Source organism: Pelodiscus sinensis, chromosome 2 (assembly GCF_049634645.1).
Source record: "Pelodiscus sinensis isolate JC-2024 chromosome 2, ASM4963464v1, whole genome shotgun sequence".
NCBI lineage: Eukaryota > Metazoa > Chordata > Testudines > Trionychidae > Pelodiscus > Pelodiscus sinensis.
This window is the reverse complement of record NC_134712.1, coordinates 168,292,840-168,320,092: the sequence shown is the minus strand read 5'-3', so window position 1 is coordinate 168,320,092 and position 27,253 is coordinate 168,292,840. Positions and strand designations below refer to the sequence as shown.

Here is a 27,253-nt window from a genome sequence, read left to right as displayed (position 1 = left end):
ATACCAACCATCACCCTGTGCCTTGTGGTTTGATTAGATCATATCTAACCATCATGCTTTCATTTTAGACCCTTTCCTGACCCTGGGTCTGTATCTGTGGGGAGTGTGGGTACCAAAGTATTTTTTAATGAGCTGGTGTTGCCATGTGCTTTCAAGTAATAACCAGTACCAATTACTGTTTTATAGTCAATATCTAATACCAATTACTGTTCGACACCTGAGCCTATTACCAATTCATGTTTTACACTCTCAGCATTGTTCGTGCCAAGTTCTGTGAGCGGGGGCCTGCCTCTTGCTCACAACTTAGCTTTGCTTTATGTTAGCTAAGTGTTGTTCTTTGTTAGCTAAGCCTCAGACCAGCCTGTGCTACATTGGCTTATGTTTTAGGACCTCATCTTACTACAGAGACCACCAATTCATTTCATGTAGGACATTGTTGAGCAGTTGGATGTCAGTTTTAGGTTATCACCTATGTTGGCTATATTTGAAATGTTGAAAATGAAATGCTCTGTATCTCATCAGCCATTGAACTCCATCTCAGTTCCAAACACTTTCAGTAAGAAAATGCCAAGTTCTAAAATATAAAAGTTTTGAGATAAGTGCTATGTTAATCAATAACAGAATTTCAAATAATGGCAACAAGTCAGTTTTATCTGATACTAATTTTGGCTCTGATTTTTATGTTTTGCAAATCAACCTACAGTAATATATTGCTCCAAATTTAATTTTTAAAGCACAGTACCTTGATAACTATCTGTTGCGCGTGAAAAATAGATTGTATTAGAAGTCACCTAAATATGCAACACTTAATGAATAGCTCTTACTAAGTGTTGTTTTACTGTTTACTTTTTACAGGATTGCAAAATTATAGCAATGGTGCGAGGTGCAAATGCACCTCTTCTCAGTAAGACAGTAATAGAATTACTAGAAGAAGAAAGGAAAATTTTAGCAGGGGAAATAGAACGTCCTGAGGTACTTACTAGATAACTGTTTCTTATCAAGTTTAAATATAAATTAATAGTTTTACTATATTTGCACAGTCTCTTTCTATGTGGATGATGTCATGAATTAGCATGTATCTCACCTTTTAGAAATTTCCACCAAGTGGTATTTATGCAAATGATACTGATAATTTTACAAACTGATCTGTATGTAGAGGAGGGATTATTCACTAACCAATATATCACAGCATAAAAACTAATTTTGTATTTATCTCTTTATTTTTATACTTTCAATGCTTACCTGTTCTACTAAGGGCTCAAGAGATAAAATAAGGGAAAAGTTTAGTTCTTATCTCATTCCTCTTCCCAGCTGAAATGTAGGTTAAAATCATTCTATTTATTTGTGTACATGCAAAAGAGAAATTGTAACAAACTACAGTAAAACTCCAATTGTCCGGCGCTCCTGATAGTCCGGCATCAACTGGAACCTGGAAGTGCTCTGGCCAGCCGGACATTTGGAACTGCTCTGCCCCCGGCTTCCCCAAGTCCACCGCTGCTGAAACTGACCAGCGGCTGACTTGGGGAAGCCTGGGGCAGAGCAGTTGGGGTTCTGCTGGGTTGGTCCCCCAGCGCCGCCCCTCACCTGAGCGGTGCTGTGGGACCAACCCAGCAACACCCCAGCTGCTCTACCCCCAGCTTCCCCAAGTCAGCCACTGGTCAGTTTCAGCAGCGGCTGACTTAGGGAAGCCAGGGCAGAGCAGCTGGGTTGCTGCCGGGTTCCCCAGCCCCCACCCTAGACCCCTCATAGCCCCCCTTCCAATACCCCGGAATATCTGATAATCCAGCAGCCCCTGGGTCCTAAAGGTGCCGGATTATCGGAAGTTTACTGTACAACTGGATTACGAAAAATCAGAATAAACCTAAATTGTCTTAGCACTGCATGAGATCTTATTCTTCTGGGGATAAAGCTGCTGAAGAGATAACTTGGCGATATAAATACATTATTTTTCTTATGTTATCAGCAACAAGACTGCCTGTTTCTAAACCCACTTGAAATTTGTGAATAATTGAGATTCGATAATTAGGTTGGATTGCTTGTGCAGCAGGTAAAGGCCCAGCTGGGGAACGCAGCCAAAGCCCCAACCCTTCTGCCCAAAGCCACACCCCTTCCTTGAGACCAGGCCCCTTGACAATCTTTTCCCCCCACTCCTCAGACAAGCTCTACCCAACCCCAACTGAGGGCCAGCGCTGCTGCACGGCCTGGCCCCAGCCTTCCTCTGCTGCTGGGCTGCCACATGGCATGGCCCCAGTCTTTCCTGGGAGCTGAGCTGCCATGTGGTGCAGTTTCACCCCCTTGCAGGCAGCTGGTCAGTGTAGGCAATTTTTGGAAGTCAATGCCTTCCCTTGCTTGCATTACCAGTTGCTCATATTATGGTATGTCTAAACTACATGGCTCCGTCGACGGAACCATGTAGATTTGTTTATTTGGCAAAAGGAAACGAAGCCGCTATTTAAATAATCGCGGCTTCATTTAAATTTACATGGCTGTCGCGCTGAGCCGACAAACAGCTGACCAGCTGTTTGTCGGCTCAGCGCGCTAGTCTGGACGCTCCCCTGTCGAAATGAAAGCCTTTTATCGACATCCCCCATAAACCTCATCCTACGAGGCATAAGGGAGATGTCGATAAAAGGCTTTCAGGTCGTCGCGGAGCGTCCAGACTAGCGCGCTGAGCCGACAAACAGCTGATTAGCTGTTTGTCGGCTCAGCGCGGCAGCCATGTAAATTTAAATGAAGTCGCGATTATTTAAATCGCGGCTTCATTTCCCTTTGCCTATCTGTCTAATCTACATGCCTTCATTAATGGAGGCATGTAGTCTAGACACACCCTTAAATTGCTAGAATTTTGATGTTAAATTCATATTTTACTTTTATCAGAGAAATAGATTGGAAATTTCCAGTTATGCCCATCTTTATGTAGTGAGGCTAAATTAACATTGCAGTAGTTTTAATTGTGAGGAAAAACAGAGAAAGAACGATGAAGTGATTTTTGTCAACATTACTGGCAGATCCAGAATAACACACAACTTACATGGCTTCCAAAGGGCTTTCTACTGGCCCATGCCACCTCAATATTAACTTCACACTGACAAAGTAACCACATAAAAACTGCAATTTTCTCAGGTACAAGAGCTTGTGTTTTTAGAAGAAAAAGCATCAGAAATAACCACTGAAGAAAGCCAACTTGACGGTAAATATGATTAGCACAAGGAAAAAATTCAAACAAGTAGCTTGTTAGTTATTTGGTTACAGGATTATGTGTGTCCAGTCATAGAACTTTCATTTGATTTAGTTGGTAACACGAAAGATTGTGAAAGAAGTCAAATGAGGGATCAGTTTTGTCTTATAGACAGTAAGGAAATCAGACCATTTGTACCAACAAATTACATTAATGTAGTAATTATCACATGCAGGTGCATAGCAATTTTGTAAAGTGGTCAAACTAATATCAGATATGCTTATGTTATTATTATCTCTCTCTCTATAAAAAAGTATTTCCTGCCAGGTGACAGAATGGCGTCATCATGCTCTCTGGCTGCAAAATTAACCCTTTAAAAATGGAAGTCTGTTTACCTTTATATAGTGTTATGCAAGTATCTTTCCTCTGCAAATATTTACTTACCTGCCCTCTTTCGCAGCCTTTTTCAGAGACCTTTCCATTACAAATAATTTAATAAAATTAACCCTATTATAACCTTGCTTTGAATATTGAACTCCACAAGCATGAGTGCTGCTCCTCTATTTTATAGTTGTAAATTATTCCAGGATTTGCAATTCTGATGTATGCGAGACTGCTGAGGAAGATCTGTGTGCATAGGAGGAACTCCACTTATAGATAATAGCTTTCCTTTCACATAATGGATCTACTTCATACATATAATCTCATCCTCCTTATCTCTATATTCAAAGATGTAGAATTAAAGTCTGAACAGTAGGAAAAAAGAATTGCATCTCAGTGTGTGATTCATGTATAAAGGTTTATAATGCACGTTTGAACCTCTACTGCTATTGGTTTCCAGGATCCACTGTCTTAGTGGGCAGAATCCAAAATCATTTTAAAGGAAGAATATGGAGAGCTCAGGTTGTAAGTCCAGAAAGTAAATTAGTCTATGTATATATTTCAATAAATATGCTTATAAATATGCATATATATTCTCCCTTTTCCTGTAGAAGGAGTCATATACACTGTTGCAATTATAAAACCTGATGCCGTTGCAAATGGAAGATTAGAAGATATTAAACAAAAGGTAAACAAAGCTTTTAAACCCCAACCATTATGTTTGGTTAAGTGCCAAGATAGTGAGATAGGAGTACAATTAGATATTAATTTAGGACAAACGCTAAAGTTATATCCACTAATATTTATCCTGGAAAACTGACAGACATAAAGTGGTTGTGACTGGAGACATATGATTTTCAAGATGATGCTGTTTACCATATTTTGCATTGCTAGAAAAGGTATGAACTGAATTATACTATGCAGATCATTGATTGACACAGAACTATTCCAACTGAAGCGTCCTAAGTTGCTTACCCGATCTCCCAACAGTTCCTCATTCTTTCCACATTTTAAGGGTGAGTGAAAATTAACCATCAATTCTGGGATAGTGCAGATGAGTCACAGAAAATAATTTTACAAATATGAAAAACATTCTCTTTTTCACAGCAGTATCTTTCAAAATTCTAGATCTACAAATAAACAAGCTCAAATTACCCAATTCTTTACACATCTGTGTGAATGTATACAGGCATGCATAGCTTATGCATATACATTGAGAAAGTAAAGTCACAGACTATACACTCGTAAGGATATAAATTTATAGACAGCTACAACATTTGGTTAAGGATAGTAATTTCTATTTTTAGAACATAAATTTGTGGATATACACACATACAGTGCATGCCATGCAGAGAGTACACATGGTAATACACATTATGTCAATGCATGCCTACTTTACATAAACATATTTCTACCATGCCAGTGGGACTTAAAAATAGTCAAGTCATTTTACATTCTAAAATAAAAAAGGAAGTACATCATAATAAAAAGTGAGTATCTATTTTGTAATGGCAATAGACCAAGGATGGGCAATAATTTTTGATGGAGGAGCCACTCCAAAATTTTGATAAGTGGTCAAGGGCTATATTTCTCTATGGAGGTTGCAGGCAGAAGGGAGCTCAGGGTAGGGAATAGAGATATAGGAGAGGGAGTTTGAATGAAGGAAGGGGTTCACAGTGCATGAAGCTTCCCTCTCCTTCCAACACAGAGAGACAGATGGAGCAGCCAGCTGCTCTGGGGCTGCTCCCTGTCTGTGTGCCATGGGCCGGATTGAAAGGCTTAGCAAGCCAGATCCAGCCCCAGGCCATATCTTTCCCACCCCTGCAGTAGATCAATCTCCTAGGAATGTACATACACAAGTACCTGACAGACTGCTGCATAGTAAAGATTTTATGGTCAGTCAGATTTTCAATAAAATATGTATATTAAAGTAAATAATGTGTAACTAAAGTATTCTTTATTTTAATGCATATCACATACTTGAACCCAGTCCAGTACTTTGAAAAGATGGAAATTTAGTTGGACTGAATGAACAAATTACCATATTAGTGATATTTCATATTACCTCAAATGTAGGATTCTGCACAAAAATATTTTTTTAGAATCATGGCAAAAATATGTAAACAAACTAATATTGCTGGTTTTGTCCCCCTGTAATGCTGTTGAACTTGATGGCTCATCTGCAATTAAAGATTACAGAAGCAGGCTTTCACATAGCAGCAGAAGAGGAGAAGACATTAACAGAAGATCAAGTTAGAGATTTCTATAGCCGCAACATAGAACAGGTAAAAAGACTACACAAATATAGGTGGCTATGTTGACGATAATATCATCTGGCTTGTAAAACATTTATAACATGTAATTGATTCCATTTAATTAAAATTATTTATGGCACAGAGAAAATAAATTAAAATTCTCTCATCTTCTTTGCTTTGGTTTTCCAGTCCGGCTACTGTATGATGCCTATGGTTGTTAGTGTTCCAACCTTGCATTTACATAACAATGGAACAGCATACAATCATTGGTGCATACTGGAGCAATAGAGTTGCATTTTCCCTAACACAACTACTCATGGTATACTCACAATAACAACAGCAACAGCTATAACTATACATGTATCCTTGTTAGATTTTAGAATATTTATATATTAGTTCAGAGGGAGCTGTGAACTGTGGGAAATCAGTTATTTCCTCATTCTCAAAATGTAATTCTTACTTGAAAAATGAGTGTGTAAAAGAAGCACTTATTTACAGTGTGTACTTGATTTGTTTCAGAATGTAGAATTCTGTCTATTCTAGAGGTCAAATACTGCCTTCCTTTACAACTGTGCATTTCTATTGAAAACGATGGGATGACTAAATGCAACTGAAAAGGGAATTTGAAGGCAATGGAGGTGCTTGGGTATATTGAGAGCAAATTTTGGCCTGTAGAATCCGTGTAATGGGGATGTTGAATGAACCAGCTTAACTTTCAACTACCAGGTTCTGTTTGTAGGATAGCAGTAGACCAATTGCCATTACAAACTTCTTTTTTGTTGATGGAACAAATGTACTCTTTAAATTACTGAGCGTGCAATATTTTTAATCATTTTTCAGAAAAGAGACACTTTATGTATTCTATTGTGCCCAATACATTTTTGTTTGCTTTCACTTAATTTCTTTTTATATATCCATCATGCAAACTGCCATATTCCAAAAAGCTTTGCACCAACAGAAAATTAGTATAGAACTGAGTGTCCTTACAATATATTAATAAAATCTGCAAAGTAAAATAGTGTATAGAGATTAACCAGAATATGAAAAAAGAAAAACTACTCATTAAAAACAGTACAATACAAATACATATTTTTACTTACTATCCTGTTACATATTAAACCTCGCTAGTCCGGCACCCTCAGGACCTGACTTGTACCAAGCCAGAGAATTTGCCAAAGCATGGGAGGTCAGTATTGTCTAGCAGCATTACCAACATCTCCACTGTTTACTGGTCTGTTAGAAGCATTTAGGGTTAAATTAAAGCTAAACAAGACACAGAACACTGACAGTCGAGACTGGTGGTGGTAAACAAGCTTTATGGAACCCTGGGAAACTTGGCCATATCCATGGTAGAGTAGACAGCCAGCTAACTAAAATCATTCAGGACCACGGACCAAAGAGTTGCTGGACCAAAGAGTGTTGGACTAGAGAGACTCAACTTGTAGTATGAAAGAGAAATATATGATGCAAGTAAGAGATGGGAGATATTGATAGGGGGAGACTCAATAGTATATTGAAGTATAGTATATTAAAGCAAAAAGAGGATTTAAAGATTAGCAATTAAGTAAATGGGGGTGGAGCGGGTGTAGAGGGAATAATGAGAATTCCAGCACTGGTGGAAAAGGGACTCCAAGTTATGAAGAGATACAAGGAGGTTGCTTCTCATGAAAGTCTCCCTCTATGTGGCTGAAGATCAAAACTAAAAGAGAGAAAAGAACGGATAAGGAAGTGAGTGTCTGGTAATGTTCTGAAAATCAGGAATGAAGTAAAAAACTACTTGCCTAATTTAAAGAACTTTTTAAAAGATGTTAGGAAACGTAATAAGCAAATGTAATGTGTTGCTTTACTCATGGGTGGGGAACCTTTTTTGGTCTTGGGCCTCTGATCCACAGAAAAATCAGTCAAGCTACACACAAGTGAGAAGCCAAAAAAAAAAAAAAAGTAAAACAGCCCCAAAGTGAGAAGCATACACACACAAAACCACAAAGCACCCCTTTAGTGTGATGCTCTTCTTTATATGTGAGGAGGGAGGAGGGTGAAGCAGTAACAGGAAACTTGGAAATGGCAGAGGTGCTTAATGACTTCTTTGTTTCGGTCTTCACTGAGAAGTCTGGAGGCGTGCCTAATGTAGTGAATACAAGCAGAGGGAGGGTAAGTATAGAAGATAGGATACACAAAGAACAAGTTAAAAATCACTTAGGAAAGTTAGATGTCAGCAAGTCACCAGGTCCTGATGAAATGCATCCCAGGATACTCAAGGAGCTGATAGAGGAGGTATCTCAGCCTTTAGCTATGATCTTTGAAAAATCGTGGCAGACAGGGGAGATTCCAGAAGACTGGAAAAGGGCAAATATTGTGCCCATCTATAAAAAGGGGAATAAGAACAACCCAGGAAACTACAGACCGGTCAGTTTAACGTCTGTCCCAGGGAAGATAATGGAGCAGGTAATTAAGGAAATCCTATGCAAACACTTGGAAGGTAATAAAGTGATAGGGAATAGCCAGCATGGGTTTGTGAAGAACAAGTCATGCCAAACTAATCTGATAGCTTTCTTTGATAGGATAACGAGCCTTGTGGATAAGGGAGAAGCGGTGGATGTCATATACCTAGACTTTAGTAAGGCATTTGATACGGTCTCGCATGATATTCTTATTGATAAACTAGGCAAATATAACTTAGATAGGGCCACGATAAGGTGGGTGCATAATTGGCTGGATAACCGTAGTCAGAGAGTTGTTGTTAACGGTGCTAAATCCTGCTGGAAAGGGATAACAAGTGGAGTTCCGCAAGGGTCTGTTTTGGGACCCGTACTGTTCAATATCTTCATCAATGATGTAGATATTGGGATAGAGAGTACGCTTATTAAGTTTGCAGATGATACCAAACTGGGTGGGGTTGCAACTTCTTTGGAGGATAGGAACATAATTCAAAATGACCTTAGCAAGTTAGAGAAATGGTCAGAGGTAAACAGGATGAGGTTTAATAAAGAGAAATGCAAAGTGCTCCACTTAGGAAGGAACAATCAGTTCCATACATACAAGATGGGAAGCGACTGTCTAGGAAGGAGCATGGCGGAAAGGGATCTAGGGGTCATAGTGGACCACAAGTTGAATATGAGTCAACAGTATGATGCTGTTGCAAAAAAAGCAAATATGATTCTAGGTTGTATCAACAGGTGTGTTGTAAGCAAAACTCGTGAAGTCATTCTGCTGCTCTACTCTGCACTAGTTAGGCCTCAGCTGGAGTACTGTGTCCAGTTCTGGGCGCCACATTTCAAGAAAGATGTGGAGAAATTGGAAAGGGTACAGAGAAGAGCGACAAGAATGATTAAAGGTTTAGAGAACATGACCTATGAAGCCCGGCTTCATGAACTGGGCTTGTTTAGTTTGGAAAAAAGAAGATTAAGGGGGGACATGATAGCGGTTTTCAAATATCTAAAAGGGTGTCACAAGGAGGAAGGAGAAAATTTGTTCCTCTTGGTTTCTGAGGACAGGACAAGGAGTAATGGGCTTAAAGTGCAGCAAGGGAGATTTAGATTGGACATTAGGAAAAAATTCCTAACTGTCAGGGTTGTCAAATATTGGAATAAATTGCCAAGGGAGGTGGTGGAATCTCCCTCTCTGGAGATATTTAAGAACAGGTTAGATAGACATCTGTCAGGGATGGTGTAGACGGAGCTTGGTCCTGCCTTGAGGGTGGGGGGCTGGACTCGATGACCTCTTGAGGTCCCTTCCAGTCCTATGATTCTATGATATAGTATGATGACTGAGGTTGCTTTTTCTTGGTGAGCCTCGTTATGTCTGCTGGGTCTCAAGATGTTGCTACTGTACTTGCAAATGGCTTTCCAGATTTGTGTCTGTTAATCAGCCTGTGATGGACCGGGCCAGATCTGGGCACCACTGAGGGTGTCCACTCAGGACGAATTGCTCAAAATCAGGGCTCCTTACAGCCCCTGACTGGAGGCCTTTCCCAAATAGGCCACAAACCAGTCACACTGAGCGCTTCAGCTGCCAATCCAGCCAGCAGGAAGCCTCACAAGCAAAACCCCTCAGACACCCCAGCTCTCCCTATGCCACAATCAGCCCCAGGCCTAACACACAGGTGAGGGCTTATAGAACCCAATCTCACCTACCCCGAATGCGTCCTCCCGGTCCCAAAAGACCAGCCACGGTTCCCAGTCAATTTACACATTGGATCTTACCCACAAGATCATGCTGGGCCAATCCTTTAGAATCTAAAACCTAAAGGTTTATTAATAAAAGGAAGAAAAGGTGGAGAGTAAGATTGTTAAAGAAAATACATTACATGCACCAATCACCAAGTTCTTGATGCAGGCTGTCAGCAGAGATGTTACAAACTGCTATCTTAAAAGTCTCTGGTGTACATCCTATGTCAGGATGGGTCAGCAATCTTTCCTGGTTCTCTGTCCCTCACAAGGCTGCATCTGGAATCAAAAGCAGAATTAAAGACAAGATGGAGTCTGCCTCATGGCCTTATATATCTCTCCTGGCGTCCTCTTGGCCAGAGCAGGTCACATGATCGAGTGACCTATCTCTGTTTCACATGCTGGCAGCCATTATGCCCTGGCTGGTTTGCAGATTTCCAGACACATTCCTCAGGTGTATATTGGGCACCTTGAGACCCATTGTTCCTGGAGCTGTGCTAATTAGCATAGTCATTTATTGGACAATCCTCCTTTACAACAGGCAGTCCAGGCCAGTATCAACACAGAATCCATATTTATAAATCCACAAACATGTCACTCAAGTACATGAATAGCATACATAGAATCAGTAGAACACAAGCTTTCATTTGACACCTCACATGGCCCCCTTTGTACAGACTTTGGGGCAAACACTCCCCCACCCCCATGGGTGCAGCAGTGATCTGGCTTCTTCCCTTAAAATCCAATAATGTGACACAGACGTGCAGGCACTTCTTCACAAGAGAAAGCTTCAAAAATAACTGTTCAAGTTAGTATGTAGTACCAAACAGTGATGCAATTTTCAGTGCCTGTCCCAAATTTGGAAATTTATCTGCACTTACATAGAGTGTGTAGAATTCCCGCAGAAGCATGTTGTTGTATTTAGCCATAAGTTCACTGTTGCTTTGCATTTCTCTGAGTTCATGTTGAAAGGCTTCAGGTACATCAAGTACTTCTACATTAAATGGTGCATTTATTCCTACCCATCCTGACTAATAAGTATTGAGGGACCTATCAAGAATTTCATGAAGGTATCTAGTTCTTTTTAGAAAGAATCCTGTTTAAATCCTGGTCTTCACAACATCCTCTAGAAAGGAGTTTCACAGCTTTACTGTGTGCTGCATGAAGAAATACTTCCTTTTGCCGTTTTCCAGATGCATTACGTTGCCCTTTTCAGTTGCATTTGTTACAGCTTTAATTTACCTTCAACTAATTTGACATTAGCAAGAACAGAAGTAAGAAGCTGGTTAGACCCTTGCAATTTGACATTGAGCTTTGACAAGTAATGAGTAATGTCAACTATAAATGCAAGGTCACACAACCACTTTGGATCACTCAGCTCAACCACTGGTTTTCCATTCATTGTCATGAAAAATCTCACTTCATTCCTCAAGTCATAAAACCACATCTGGATAGTCCATCAGCTCAGCCATTGCACTTCATAATAATAAACTGGTTCAAAGCTTTTCAATGGCTCTTCTTCAATGGCTCTAACTGGCAACTATTTAATCATTTACTTTTGATAAAGTTAATGCTTGATTTTGCTATTGATACAACATTGTTCAGTCACATGGACTGTGTACAAAGTCTCTTGTTGAATGATGCAATGACACAAAATCAGCTTATTTAGATCAAGGCCAAGGTGATCCATTTCTTTCTTGTCTCAATAGCCAGAGAATAGAACTCAAAATCTGCTGCAGAATCTTTTAAAGACATTTCAATGTCCTGAGCCATATCCTTAATTTGATCTGACTCCGTCCTGCAATACAAATTCATACTCTCAAATAATTTGTTTCTCCCATGCCACTAAAGCTCCAGTTGCAACAACACACTCCTTTACAAACTCTTCTTCTGAATAAAGCCAAATTCTGTTTGCAGTAAGTTCACTCACCACATAACCAGCTTGCATAACACTGTTAATCTCCTTTTGTGTTTTTATGAAATTGTTTGTTTCGTATTCAAAATCTTTTTACTTTCTTTAATTTTGTCCACATGCAACTGCCCGTGGTGTGCTTTAGTTGTAGTGTCTATTCCTGGGGAAATTCTTCAATTGTTGCATTTGGAGCCATAGTCAAATTACAGAATTCCCCCAGAATTGAGTGTCTTTCTAGGGTATTTTTTCATGACAGAAATCACTTCTCCACAAATCAGGGAATCAGGCTTGCATTTCACTTCCACAAAAGCAGTCATTTGTCTATTTTTCATTAAAAACACAACACTGTTTTCTTCTTTTGCGTGCAGAAGCCATTTTTTACTTGAAATGGGTCGAAACTCTTTTTATCTTCAAACAGCCACCTACACCATCAACACTTTTTCAGTGAGGACAGCCAGCATGTACTAAAAATGTGTACAGAAGAAGGAAAAAGCAGTAGTGTCCGGCTGGGGCTACTGGCTGCAAGAGCAGCTAGTGGGCTTGCCCTGCTGTCTCTCCGCTCTGGCTGCCCCAAGCAGGGAAGACACTCAGGACTTGTTCCCCTGATGCCCAGCATTCCTCCCCACTTTGGCCATCCCAGGCAGGGAAATGACTTGGAGGTTTACCGCCCAGCCTCCCAGCATTCCTCTGCACTCCAGCCACCCTACTCGCTGCATGCGTCTCCTCACCTGCATGCAGGAGGAGGGGACAGCGGTAGTTGGAGCTGGTGTTGCAGGAAGTGGTTCAGTGGTTTGCCACACTGCTGCCTGGTGTTTTGCCCTGCTGCTGCCCAGCCACCCGGTGTGGTTCTTTACTCTGACCACCCCACCTTCATTTGCTTGCTCATATACATTCAAGAAAAGGAGCTGAAATTAGTGCCCAGCTGTGTGCTGCAGGAAGAGGTGCTATATGGCTGCTGCGCCCCACTGTGGGCCAGATTAAATTGTGATGCAGGTCAGATTCGGCCCATGATCCATAGGTTCCCTACTACTGCTTTACATCATGTGCCTTGGTCAAATATGCTGCACACATTACATTTGATCTCATATATGAGTTGTTAGTACATTAAGTTGGAAGAACATTTGATACCCAGGTTGTATGTAGTACTATAATTTCAATGATCTTCAGATATTTTATTTACACTAAAGGTTGGGACATATTTTATACTGTTCTCTCACCTGAACTAATTTGGATTTATCACAAGCTATTATACTACATTTCATATCATTTTATATGGTGATTGTAAATACAACAGTGGGATGGGAGCACGTTATACAGCACGGCTGTGTCTAGACTGTCTACACTGGCCGCTTGAATTTCCGCAAGAACACTGACGATCTCATTTAAGAAATCAGTGCTTCTTGCGGAAATACTATGCTGCTCCCGTTCAGGCAAAAGTCCTTTTGCGCAAAAGCTTTTGCACAAGAGGGTCAATGCAGACAGCTCAGATTTGTTTTGAGCAAAAAAGCCCCGATCGTGAAAATGGCGATCGGGGCTTTTTTGCACAAAAGCGCGTCTAGATTGGCACGGACGCTTTTCCACAAAAAGTGCTTTTGCGGAAAAGCATCTGTGCCAATCTAGATGCTCTTTTCCGCAAATGCTTTTAACAGAAAACTTTTCTGTTAAAAGCATTTGCGGAAAATCATTCCAGTCTAGACATAGCCCACATGTAGGCTGTGTCTCTAGACTGGCCAGTTTTTCCAGAAAATCATCCGCTTTTCCGGAAAAACTTGCCAGCTGTCTCCACTGGCCACTTGAATTTCCGGAAAAGCACTGACGATCTCATGTAAGATCGTCAGTGCTTTTCCGGAAATTCTGTGCTGCTCCTGTTTGGGCAAAAGTATTTTTCCAAAAGACTTTTGCACAAAAGGGCCAGTGTAGACAGCACAGTACTGTTTTCCGCAAAAAAACCCCGATCGCGAAAATGGCAATCGGGGCTTTTTTGCGGAAAACCGTGTCTAGATTGGCCACGGACGCTTTTCCGCAAAAAGTGCTTTTGCGGAAAAGCATCCTGCCAATCTAGACGTGCTTTTCCAAAAATGCTTTTAATGGAAAAGTTTTCCGTTAAAAGCATTTTCAGAAAATCATGCCAGTGTAGATGTAGCCATATAGTTTCAATTCTGGTGATAAGGTCAAACAAATCTTTTTGTAGTGTATAAATGAAAAATTGTGTTTTTTAGCCTGATTTTGAAGATTTTGTTACATTCATGACTGGTGGACCATCCCATATTCTGGTAATTTCTAAACCAAAGGAGGTAACTGGTGCTGTTCCTCAATGGAAAGAACTAGATAAATCAGATGAGTCTATATCTGCAGCGCCTCAGCCTGAAAAGCCAGTAAGGTAACTGGAAAAATTCAAATGACACTTATGTTTTATGGAGTTACATGAGAAATAATGAAAAAAAAAGCTGATTGTCACATGCCTTTAGATGCATAGCTGTGCAGATGCAGGGATTAAGCAAGAGTCTCTCTAACCATGTGTAGCCCACACAGCCAACCATCACAACAGCAGTCCAAGCACTTGCAGAAGTGCAGGAACTATCCCATCAGTGCATTCTTGAGGAAGAGAACAATAAAGGGCCATAGATCTGCACCTCCCAAACAAACTGGCTTGCAGTGTGGGCTAGGCACATTAAAGGATGTTGCAGTCTGTGAAGTCTTATTGCAGTCTAAATATATGTAACTGCACTGATCCAAATCAGTCTTATTACATGACCCTGTACTGACATGAATATAAAGATAGTATTAACAAACTCTTTTAGTCATTATCCTTTGTCTTTTTATTTACATCTGCAGTAGCCTTTCCTGGATAAATTTTGTGTGAAATGATATTGGAGTGATCATATATAGGTAACTGAGTGATCCTCACAATTATAAACACGTCACAATAAAAATTATTTATTTTTAGAGCTCTTGCTTTAGATGCATAAAGCATGATCCTCTTATCAATCATTCTTTATAAACTGCTAGTGTCCATTAATTTTGAGTAGCACAGATGCTATTCAAAGGCAAACAAATAGAAACATTGCATGACCAAGATTTCTTTTTCATAGTTATTATGGTATAACATAGCAATTAACTAATACTCTCTTAGGAATGGATAATATCTTCATTCCGCAGAACTGCTGGAATCCAGAATCATAATCAAAGTAACTTCTATTCTCACATGTTTTATTAGAGTACTAAATATATATTTTTTCAGCAAGTCAATTATTGATACATTTATATCAATTAGTAAATGAATATAAAAGATACATTAATTTAGAGTTATTTTTGTCTCTGATTAGCTTGCAAGAAGTTTTGGAATCCGAGAATATGTTAAATTTATGTGATGTGGAAGACAGTATAGAAGAGGCTAGCAGGCAGCTTGCCTTCTTTTTTCCAGATTTTGGCAAAAAGAGGACTGGCCAGAATGTTGAAAAAACATTGGCCTTAATTAGACCTTCTCTACTAAAGAAAAGAAGAAGTAAGTGATGATAACTAGTTTTTCATCTGCTGTACACAAGAAGGTCTTTTATTTTGGATTTCCAAAAATTCTAGTTCTTTTAATAAATAATACCTACTTTTTATCTATCACTTTTCTCCAATAAATGTCAGCGTGCTTAGCAAAGTAGGTCAACGTCATTATCCCCAATTGACAGAGGAACATAGAAGTGAAATGATTTGTCCCAAGTCACCTAGCAGGCAAATAACAGAGCCAGAAACAGAATCCAGTTCTCCAGTCCAGTGTTCTGCACATTAGATCATGCTATCTTCAAATTATTTTCTGCACTCAGCTTTATGTTGACAGAAGTGCATTTAAAAAATACATGTTCGTTCTGTTCAGCCTTTTCATACTTTTGTGTGGATATCATTTTTTATCCTAGGTCAGTTTGTCAAAAATTGCATCTATAGATCCCTTTTCAGATTGTAGAAAAATTAGTAAGAGAGTCTAACTGCATTGAAAATATATTTAAATGGGTTGTACATTCTGTTCAAACAGTTTAGCTTGTATCACTGTCCTTGAATGGTTGAGTATTCTCTGCCAGATCGCTTCTTTGGCTAGTTTAAATAATGTCTGTTACATAGATTTGAAAGACTACTACTAGCAGCATTCTTCTTACATTTAAATGGAATTACTTTCGTGATTTTGACATTTAGTTCTCATGCAAACAGGAGAGCAGTTCTGCAGTCCTTACAAAGGGTCTGATCCTGTCACCTTTGTTCATGTCAGATAGTGCTTAGTTGCAAGAAGTCACAGAATTCAGTTGTAATTATGCCTTCTGTTAGAACTTCCGGACCCTCCTAAGGGGGAGCGATAATGCTCATTAATATTTCAGTTTGAGAATATGCATGCACATTTCTTGACTAGAAAAAATGGTTTTTTGACAGCATTTATAAGTTCCTGATGTTTATTGACTTGCCAGAGCCACAGTTGCAATCCATTTTCTCCCAACATATTTTGATTATTTTTGAGTATGTCTCAGAAAAGCATGACTTTTGATATCGTAGCAGTGAAAACAATTGTACTGACCCAGAATAGTGTTATCAGGCATACTTTAAGTTGCACTGTGCCCTACCATCTCTGGCAATCATCAAAATATCTGTAGATTACATAAAAAACAAACAACAAATGAAAATCAATTATAACGGAGAAATCCAGGATTCAAAATGTTATCCTTTGCTTTAAATAAAAAACAGCTAGTTAGCACCAACAGTCAATCTTTTTAGGCACCAAAATCAACATTCTTCAAACTCATTACTTTGGACTCATCATAATGAATTGGATTGGTTAGACTTTGCTATTAATAGGGTGTGTGTGTAAAAGGGTTTTTAAGAAAGTAATTGTATGCTATATATTCATAAGCAGCCTACCTTTCCCTTAGATTACCCAGTGACACTTTCAGAACCTGCAAAAACAGAAAGCTAAATCAAAGTAAATGTGACTTCTCTGACATTCCTTCTTTTGTTCAAAATGATTTTAAAAAGGCAAAAAAGGCAATGATTATTTGATCTCTGTAGCAGTTGTTATGAATTATATTTTTTATATTCCAAAATGAACAAGTTAACCCAGGAGTGGGCAATAAGCAACCAGTGGGCCAGGTGCGGTTCACCAGGGTTAGCACCTGGCAGGTGATTGGAGATGTTATTTACCTACACGTCTGCAGGCACAGTTACTTGCAGCTCCTGTTGGTCACGGCTTATTATTCCCAGCCAATGGGAGCTGTGGGACATGCTATGGACCAGGCCAACACCTCCTGCACCTCCCACTGGGCGGGAATGGCAAATAGAAGCCAATGGGAGCTGTAAGCGGCCATACCTATGAATGCATAGGTAAATAAAGCATCCAGCAGCCCACCAGGAACTAACCATGGCAAACTGCATCTTGGTCACTTAGGGTATATCTAGACTACATGGCTCCGTCGACGGAGCCACGTAGTCTAGACATACCCTTATTGCCCATCCCTGAGTTTTTGGAAAACTTTTTGGAAAACTTTAAGATGATATGACTGGAAAAACTATAATATGAAAATATAACAAGTATAAAATGAACTAAATTATGACAGTGCAGCACTATTTCAATGTTTTATATGTAGATTCTATTCTGAAAAGGATTAAGGATGATGGCTTTACAATAGCAATGCAAAGAGAAATAGTTCTGACAGAAGAACAAGCACGTCAATTTTACAAGGAGCATGAAAATGAAGATTTTTTCCCAACTCTTCTAGAACATATGACAAGGTACATTAATTGAAAGGCAATGAGTTTGAACTTACAAATGAAAGCAATATTTTTCACAATACATAATTAATCTGTGTAACTCATTGCCATAAGATACAGTTAAGTCCTGGAGTTCAGTATAAGTGAAATGAGTTTTATGGATAATAAGAACATTCACAGGCATATCAGATAGACATGCTATCCAGAAGTTGGCCACTTTGTGATAGAATTCCCTCAAGGAATGACCACACCTATGTTTGCTAACTAGCTCCAAACTTTAAGAATAATTACATACTGAATGTTACTAAATCTGGGGAATAATTAGATCTCAAGAAAGTAAGTTGTGGCAAAAGCAGTATTTGAAAAATCAAAAAAAAATTATCAAGAGCATATACAAACATTGATTTTTGCAATTCATCACATTAACCCTCTTTTATTCACTTTTATTTTTCCCCAAACATCTGACAAATATCACTCATCCTCCTCTGATGTCAACAGAATATGTTAAGTAAGTGTGACTATCATTACAGTGTAGACATTTTCTTTCATGCAGAGTAACAACAGTTTTTTCAAGCAAAAGCAATTCCAGTTTTCAAAGAGTGTGTCCGTGACATTTCTTGCTGACATCCTCACCATATTCTCTGTGGTCCTGGACTGGTGATCTAAGGGAAAATCCTGGCTCCATTGAATTCAATGGCAAAACTTCCAATAGACTTAAGTGAGGCCAAGATTTCACCTTTGATGTAGAAATCTATGATATTCCTTGCAATGGCACTGTTGAGTAGCCTTGTTCATTTAAATTACCTTCATCCATTGCTCTCCAACACTGCCCAAAAATACAAAAAATCACTGGAACTTCAGTTATTTAAATGTGTATTGGATTTTAAATCTTTCCAATATGAAAGCACCTTTTCCCTGGCTACTCTTAATTTAATCAAATTCTTTAAACAGATATTTTGGGGGTTCCTTTAATGCTTTTTTAACACTAGTCATTTCATTTAACAGTGGTCCAACTCTTGCACTCGCTTTAATACGAGAAAATGCTGTACAACACTGGCGAGATTTACTAGGCCCAAAGACTCTTGAAGAGGCTAAGGAGAAGAGTCCAAACAGGTAGTATTTACAATAGCTATAATTCATAATCTAAAATTCACATCCATAATTTACATCCATAATTTACTTCTAATTTATGAGTGATATATGCATCAGAAAGATTTTAGGGTGTTTTTGATTATATAGTGTACTGCGCATAACATCAAAAACACATGGCTAGTAAACAAAGATGAAAGTTAAAATTAAAAAAGAATATTGTAAGATTTTGAAAAGAAGAGAGATCTCTTGAACTATGATCAGTTTGATTTATTTATGTGATGTACACAGTTGACAGCTAATCTGTTTTCTGCTAGTGAACTATCAATTATATATTACTCTTGCTGATGATTGTTGCACTTCCTCAGACCTTCTGAGGAACAAACATGGACAAAGGGTGAGCTGGAGCAGTATTGCTTCTGGGGTTGTTTATTGGCACAGATTTTTAAGAGTAAAGTGATATTCACACACACACATCACATTCATGCTGGCAGTTTGGAGGCAGGCTGCAAGTGCAGTATAGATTACTTCTGATTTCGATGGTGGCAGGAGTGCTGGCCAGACGTCAGCTTACTGGAGACTCAACCATGATGTTCTTTGAGAGGTCCTTCTGGGTGGTCCCAGGTTTCTGCTGTGATGTTACATTTTGTCCAAGAGAGAGGCAAGAGAGAGTCTGGCTACTTCTCAGTTAATTTATCTGCTTGCAGGGTCTTTGTCTGCCTTAAAAGGTCACAGATCCTAAACTGCCCTTTTAGTTGGGTATTTCTCATTCACACCTCACACACATTCCACAGGTTACATACATATTCATAAGCAATATGGTTTCTAAGTAAAATGGGGCCTCATGGCCTTGGATACAAAAAACTACAGATAACATACCAAAGACATGGTAAAAAGCTTAACAAATTATAACTAAGAAAACCAAGGTCCGGGAAGAAGGGGAAAGCAGAGGAGTATGTCTTGTCAGCTAGACACCAGTGAAGATGAGGGATGGGAGTCATGTCCGACTGGTTGCAGTGATGTATCTTCTTCAAATTGTTTTCTTATTTTTCTCTTTGAAACATGTCCTATAGCTTAGCTAAATGGAATTCAGGTGCCTTTGTGGGAGTATATTCTTTTATTTATAGCTCAATTTCTTTTTCAGATATACTAATTTCTTTTAACTAATGTGTCTAATTATGTCAGGTACTTAGACCATGTCTTCACTAAACAGAAGATCGACGCTGCTGCAATTGATCTTCCAAAGTTTGATTTAATGAGTCTAGTTAAGACTCGTTAAATTGAACTCAGAGGGGCCCCCTGCCAGCAGCCTGTACTCCTGCTTCTGCCAAGAGTAAGGGAAGCAGGTGAGAGTGTTTACTCTTGTTGGCCTCCCACTGAGGGGATGGCGGGGAAACTTAAAACAAGGTACATTGACTCCACCTACATAATTAACATATCTGGAATTGCATATCTTGATTCGATGTTTCTTTTTAGTGTAGACCTGGCCACAGTGTTTGTAATGTATTAAGTAGCTGTTGTGGTATTACAACATTCATCAGTGTCTGTCATCTGTATGAGTGGTAATATTTATCATTTAGTAAGACTTATTATTAGTGGTCATAATGGGAATTAGTTAATAGTTTAAAAATTGTAGGAAAGATTATTTATAGCTAAAAGTAGGTAAAACTGCTGTTAATCTTCCAAGTTCAGTGTCTTGGGTTACATCTGTGCTACAAGCTAAGAGTGTGAGTCCCTGCTTGTGTACACTTATTTACACTAGTTCTCTTCAAGCTAGTACAAGTATAAATAGCACTGTAGCTGTGAGAGTGTGGCTAACAGCAGCAGAGGCACAAGTGAGCTGTACCAATTACATACCCACCAGTTTCAGGAGTGTTTGTACTTGGCATGGCTCAGCCATGTTTCTGCTGTGCTGACCATGATATGATGCTATTTGTACCCTGTTCTGCTGCTATTTATATTTGTGCTAGCGTGATGAGAACTAGCCCAACTATGTATACATGAGCAGTAAATCATATTGCTAGCACATGATATAGACATATCATTATAGTATCACATAGGTAAACAGGACAAAGTAATATTCTGAAGTAGTTGAACATTCACTGGTGGCAGCAGACAAGAATGGAAATTTTCAAGAGCACTTAAGTGACTTAGGTTCACAAATCCCACTAAAAGCCAAAATGATAGTTTAGAATATATTGATTAATTTCACAAAGTTTAGGAGGTCTTCAACAAATGGACTCTCAGACGGATGGAGAGTCAGACAGATGCACATTTCTAAAATATATTCACAAAGTATACTTTGTGTCTCCAGTGTCCACTAGCAGCTCAACCCTCAGAATTATCATTAAGTTAGGAGATTCATAGGAATAAAGATTCTAATACTTAAGCATGAAAATGTCACTTCATTAACTTCTTGTTTTAATAATTGTTAGTTTACGTTCAGAGTACGCAGTAGATAATGTACCTCTCAATCAACTGCATGGCAGCATTTCACCTGGTGAAGCTGAGAAGGAACTAGAATTCTTCTTCCCCGTGGAACATACTTTGGCAGTTATCAAACCCACCGCGGTTATGGAACATAAAGGTAAATATTCTAGAACATGCATACCAGGCCTGGGGATCTCATTCCAAAATAACTGAGGACCTCATTCCTACAAAATAGTACCAATGTACAGTTTTCAAATAAATTATATCAGATTAATTATTTTTGTCTTTCCTAAATGCATTTGCTATGTTTAAAAACAAAGGATGTAAAATTCCATTCATTTAGTTAACTGATTAAACGTGAAGTTTGACCAGTGAACTGATTAAATGGTTGTGGGCAGAGTTGGGCAGTTGCATGGGCTCACAGGCTGGGAGCTGGCAGCCCTCCTACCCTCTTTTGCCGCTTCACCCACCCTCTGTATCCCGAACTCCCTGAGGGCTGCTCCTGGGTTATGGTTAACCATTACCTGGTAAACAGCACCCAATAAAGGTGATACTTACTGGGAAACTGTTTAACCAGCTACTTGTTCACCACATACCTATTAAAAACCTTATGGAAATGAAGTAATTCTTGATTCTGCCTCGCTACTAAAATTTCATTAGCCAAAATTGCCTGTGGTTCTTTCCTCTCACAGGACTTGGAGGTGGTGATGAATCTCTTACTATGAGACATACAGAGAGAAAGAGGAAGACATTAAAAAGGAAGGATAAAACTCCCTATAGTCATAATTGAAAAAATGGAGTTGAGTCTGGCAGTAGCAAGCTTAGGAATTGTACCTGTTCGTCCAGACCCCCAATATAAGATATATTCTCTGTTTTATAATAACAGCTGTTGTGATTATTTTGATTTTTATATGCCCCCATTCATTTTTATGAATCTCTTTTTTCCCATCTTAGAACTATGCAGTTTGATCTTGCAAATCCAGTTGGTATGTGATGTCATATTCCAACTGTCCAATGAGAAACAATAGGATGATTTTTTGTTATTTTTAATAGTGATTCGTATTTTATGTCACCTTTATGGAACTGTATTAGTAAATGATTGATAATGACTTATCATATGTTTTTAAGGAGTCTTGATCTCTTCAAGAGTTCTCTCCTGATTGCTCCCTATTATACATAGCAAGTTAATTGTTATAATTTCATGAATTTTCCAGAAAATAAATTATCAATTTCTGCGATTTTTCAAGACTATAATTTCTACGTGTATTTAAAATAATTTTAAAAATTAGGACCAATGTATTTTTATTCTCCTAGATGACATTATGCGGAAGGTTGCAAATGCTGGATTTATTGTATCTCAGATGAAGGAAACAAATTTCACTCATGAAATGGCAACACAGTTTTATAAAGATCATGAAGGAAAACCCTTTTTTGACCAGTTAGTGAATTATATGTCTGAGTAAGTGCCTGATTTTACTATATTGTGCTATGTAAATATAGCATTTATAACTTTGCCTTTATAGAGCAGGCAAAACATTTTTGTTGAACATAGGAAAATTCTTGGAATTCTGCCCTTCTTTGTCATTTTTTGTGTCAAATGTAGGGCATTTTTAGAATTTGTATAAAAAGAATTTAAACATTTATTACTTTTTTGAATATAGTCTTTTGCCTTTATTAGGCAGTGGGTTTCACTTACAGCAGCTATGAATTCCACCAAGCCCAGTTATGACCACCTTTTGGATCTTTTCCTCAAAAAAAGAGAGCCAAGCAAAGGACAAAGAATGGGAAAATAGGTTAACCATCTAACCACTGAATGCGTTAGCTAATGAATTAAGGCCACTGTTTTCCACAATAAATGAGGGTTTTTTTGTTCAAAGGGTATTAGGAATCCAAATTTCATCTATATCTATATTTTAGAGATTTGCGCATTTGTCTGTCTGTGAGTCCATTTGCTCAAGATCTCCTCCTAAACGTTAAGAAGTAGGACCACCAAATTTGGTATGCAGCTTCCTCTTATCCTAACTTAAAGAAAGATCAGGGTTTGGTTGTGCCAAGAAAATGGGATTTTGATTGTTTTGGAATTCGATTGTTTTCCATAATATGGAAAAGGAGGAGGGTGATTGGAGAGACGATATGTTCACAGTCATCACTGAGGGCAGCAAATGTAGGAGACAGCTGTATACTGCAGAGTGACCTCTGGGGGGCAGCCACACTACCCAGGGAGAGGCCCACTGGGATGCGGATAACTATTTTGCCTGCCCCAGACGCAAGTAAGTGGTCTCCATACCCTAAGCTCCTCCCACTTCGGCCTCAGTGCCAGACTGGGGTGGCGGGAAGCTCCACTTGCCACACTACTGTGCCTTCTCCCTGGAGCACCACTGGAACCGGGTAGTAGAGCCTCAGCCCATGCTGCAGAAGCCATAGCCTGCTATTCCCAGCACCGCTGGGCCTGGGAAGCACCGGTGGGAGGCCTGCCTAGCCATCCCCAGATTGAGCCTTTCCATCCCTAGGCCAAGCCTCTCCCCCTTCAGTCCCATACTGGACCCAGGCAATGCAAGGTAAGTATTTTAGAAAGGTGCATCTGTCTGTCTCTCCATCCATCTGTAGGTCCATTTGTTCAAGACTTCCTAAACAGTAAGAGCTGGGACCACCAAATTTGGTATGCAGCTTCCTCTTATCCTAAATTAAAGCAAGGTCAGGGTTTGGTTGTGCCAGAACAATAGGATGTGTCTGGAATGCGATTCTTTCTCATAAAATGGAAAAGGAGAGGTCTGCTAGCAGGGACAGTTATACTGTATAATGAGTACAGGGGAAAACAAGGCGCCAGAGATGGGGCCCGGGACAGCTAAAACCCCATTGGGACACATGGGGCAGGGATGGAGAAAGGGACAGCTATCTACTATATATTTGACAGAGTTTGTTTGTGTGTCTGTCTGTCCCCCAGCCAGGGGACATGCACTCCTCCCCTGGCTGTACCAGCTGCAGTGGCCTTGGACAGACTCTTCTCACTGGGCTCCAGCTTCTGCAGTGAGAGAGGGCTGGGATTGCCCTCTATCCCAAGTACACCCTGCATCCCCAGCCCTATCTCAGAACAATGATTTAAATGAAAGAAAACAAAACAACTCTGGGTAAATCTTCTAGTTTTAACTATGTACCTCCTCTAGTAGATCACTTTCCCATCTTCACTCTTTCTGCATCACCAGTTTTTCACCTCACCATACATTTCTCCTGGTGGCCTTTCAAATGCAGACCCACAGGGGTATATGAGGGAAATGTCACCCCCAGAACTAATTTTCATCATCTCTAATGTCAGACATACTTGTTTCCTACAATAAATAAGGAACACATTTCCCCTAGGAGTTAACTTTTGCTAACTACTCAATATAAAGTTCACTCTTGCACTATGTTCTATGGCTGCAAAGCTGTAGTAATGCATGTGATATTTGTATATCTTGATTCTGCAGGGGTCCATCAATGGTAATGATCCTAACTAAAGAAAATGCTGTGGAGGAATGGAGGCAATTAATGGGTCCAGCAGATCCAGACATAGCAAAAGAGTCTTCTCCTGATTCAATTAGAGCTCAATTTGCAGAAGATATTTTGCGAAATGCAGTTCATGGCTCATCTAATAAGGAACATGCACTGAAGAGCATTGAATATGTATTTGGAGAGATTGATCTGAATAGTCTAAGAAAAGGAAGATCTATCTGAAACAGTTAAAATGTAAGTCATTATATGGTTTGGTTATTTATCTATCTGCCTAGTTCTGTTTTATTCTCTATATAAAAAGCAGTGGTAAAATAAACTTTTTCTCCAGAATGAAAAATTTTGTTTTTCCTAATATCTAACCGAAATCTTTCTTTTTTTGCAGATTAAGCCCATTATTACTTGTCCTGTTGTAATGTAGGTCTCTCACCTCTTGGAAACCTGCTTAGCTGTGGTACTGCAATCATTTTCTTGCTCCTAGGGCCCACAGTAAGCTGCCAGTCAACCTTGGTGGGTCTTCAAAGACTTGGCATTAAGGAGTATTAAAAATCAAATAACTTCTTCTTTGAGTGATTGTTCATGCCCATTCCATGTAGGTGTGGGCACGCAGCATGCTCGCATTGTCTGAGATTTTTCCCATAGCAGTACCCCGTTGAGCCAGCAGGGAAGCCCCCTGGAATGGCGCCAGTATACCGGCCACTATATACCCCTGCTAACCTTCCACCCTCTCACTTCCTTCTTACAGTCCAGGATGGTCATTAGAACACGCTCCTGTGCTTGCTAGCAAGCACCCGTTAGCAGTCACTCGCTTCTAAAGTTCTTTGTTCTAGTTTCAACAGTTATGTTTCTTATCAGTTCTCTAAATAGTTGTTAAGTACTGTTTTCTAATGATAAGGACCCACCGCAGTCCTTGCTCCATGCTCCCGGGGCATGCAGTGGGGCATGCCCGGCCCTCAGAGCTTCAAACCTATGAAAAGTGCCAGAGGCCTATGTCCTACGGTGACCCGTACTCTGCTTGCCTTAAGTGTTTGAGAGAGGCTCACTTGTCCAAGGCCTGTAGAATTTGAAAGGTGTTTAAATCATGGATGAAGTGGGAGAGAGTCGTGCCTGAAAATCATTCTAATGGAGGCAGCTTTATGACCAGCATCAGTGTTGGACCTGGCACCAGCAATGCAGAGCACCCCAGCCTTGGTGCAGGAGGCATCAGGCCACTTGCGTGCCTCTGCGGCACCGCACGGACCTCGACACCATTCCCAGTCCCCAGTGACTCAGAAGAAGAGGAGGTCTAGCAGGGGTAGGTTGCCACCATGGTGCGTGCCCTCCATGGTCCCTCAAGTGGGGCACGTGGCACCATCAGGGCAAGCATCCAAGTCCGTACTGGGATGCCAGCCTGATGAGGGACTTCCTGGAGCCCATGACCCTGGAGGCTTTCGAGGCAGCCAGGGTTCTGATTGATCTGTCCCCATCTCCTACCTTGGCACCGACCTCGGGAAAGGATTGGGACCTCAGGTGGCACCGGTTGGAGCATCAAGCACTTTGGCACCGAAGCCTAAGAAGCACCTCTCCACAATAGTCATCTCCCATGCCTCTCCAGGCCCAAGTGCAGCACCACCTTCAGGGCCGGCACCAACAGTGAGCTTGGCCCCGGCCAGTGCCTCAGCACCAGGGCAAAGGTCTTGACTGCTGCCCAGGCCTGGCCATGTCTCCTCTTCCTCCCTGCCAGCACCAGGGTAAGCCGAAGTTGATGGCTCGGGATGCCCCGTCATGCAGGTCACTAACTGCATCTGCCTCTGCCCCGCCATGGTCAGCGTCAGAGTATTCAGCCAACTTAGAAGCAGAGTCCTCCTGGTCGTCCAGGTCCAGGTCCCAGCACTGGTCCCACTCCCACCAATCACGGCACTGGAGTACCTCCGCTCACCAGCAATAGTATCAATGGGCACAGCCAATCCCGGTACCAGTGATGAAGCAGTCCTGGCCCACACAGGCTCCAGGCCCATCTCAGTGGCTGTTTTGGACTCCATGGGCCTACCGCCAGGGCATGGGCCCCTCTAGACTGGAGTCGGTTCTCTCTGGGTCCAGGGCGTCCCCTTCGGTAACCCTAATGACCCGGTCACCCACGTTGGGGCAGTCACTCCCCAAGGCCCTCAGAGCCTGAGGACCAGGTGGTCCAGCCCCCACGGGGCTCTCACTGGCAGCCTCTCAGGTCCTCTCTCAGACCGAAGCCCCTGTATCGATGGGATAAAAGGGGTCCTCATCTTTCTCCCCTGACGAGGCTATGAGTGACTCTCTCTTCCATGGACTCGAGGGCACCCTCGTTCGATGCCTGGCCTAGACCAGTCCAGGCTGAAAGGGTGTCGGAGGACTCCAACCCGACTATTGACATCTTACAGTTGGATATCCCTACCAGAGTGGCCCTCCCCATTAACAAAATGGTGGCCAAAATATCTAAGTCCCTCTGGCAAACCCCAGCCTCCATTCCCACCAATGGACAAGAGGGCTGAGCGTCGATACTTCGTGTTCCAGGAGGGGAACAAATACCTCTTCTCCCAGCTGCCTCCTGAGTCCCTTGTTATCCAGGCGGTGAACCAAAGGGAGAGGTGGGGTCAACCGGGCACTA

The 27,253-nt window shown here is 40.5% G+C and overlaps 1 protein-coding gene across 7 annotated transcripts in view; it reads left to right on the top strand.

Moving 5' to 3' along the window:
• The window catches only part of NME8 (NME/NM23 family member 8), a 61,994-nt gene that overhangs the window by 15,097 nt on the left and 19,644 nt on the right, over positions 1-27,253 (top strand). For 5 of the 7 annotated variants that reach the window (XM_025185168.2, XM_025185165.2, XM_025185166.2 and 2 more), the window contains 11 exons: positions 856-972; positions 3,124-3,190; positions 4,171-4,247; positions 5,752-5,844; positions 14,112-14,272; positions 15,219-15,397; positions 17,508-17,652; positions 18,637-18,744; positions 21,156-21,307; positions 22,465-22,609; positions 24,615-24,976. In XM_025185168.2, coding sequence (XP_025040953.1) covers positions 856-972; positions 3,124-3,190; positions 4,171-4,247; positions 5,752-5,844; positions 14,112-14,272; positions 15,219-15,397; positions 17,508-17,652; positions 18,637-18,744; positions 21,156-21,307; positions 22,465-22,609; positions 24,615-24,861 — 1,491 coding nt within the window. In that variant the 3' untranslated portion in view covers positions 24,862-24,976. Of the gene's footprint in view, positions 1-855; positions 973-3,123; positions 3,191-4,170; positions 4,248-5,751; positions 5,845-14,111; positions 14,273-15,218; positions 15,398-17,507; positions 17,653-18,636; positions 18,745-21,155; positions 21,308-22,464; positions 22,610-24,614; positions 24,977-25,021; positions 25,170-27,253 lie in introns of those variants that run through there. The other 2 variants (XM_025185161.2, XM_025185162.2) reach the window with 2 other exon arrangements.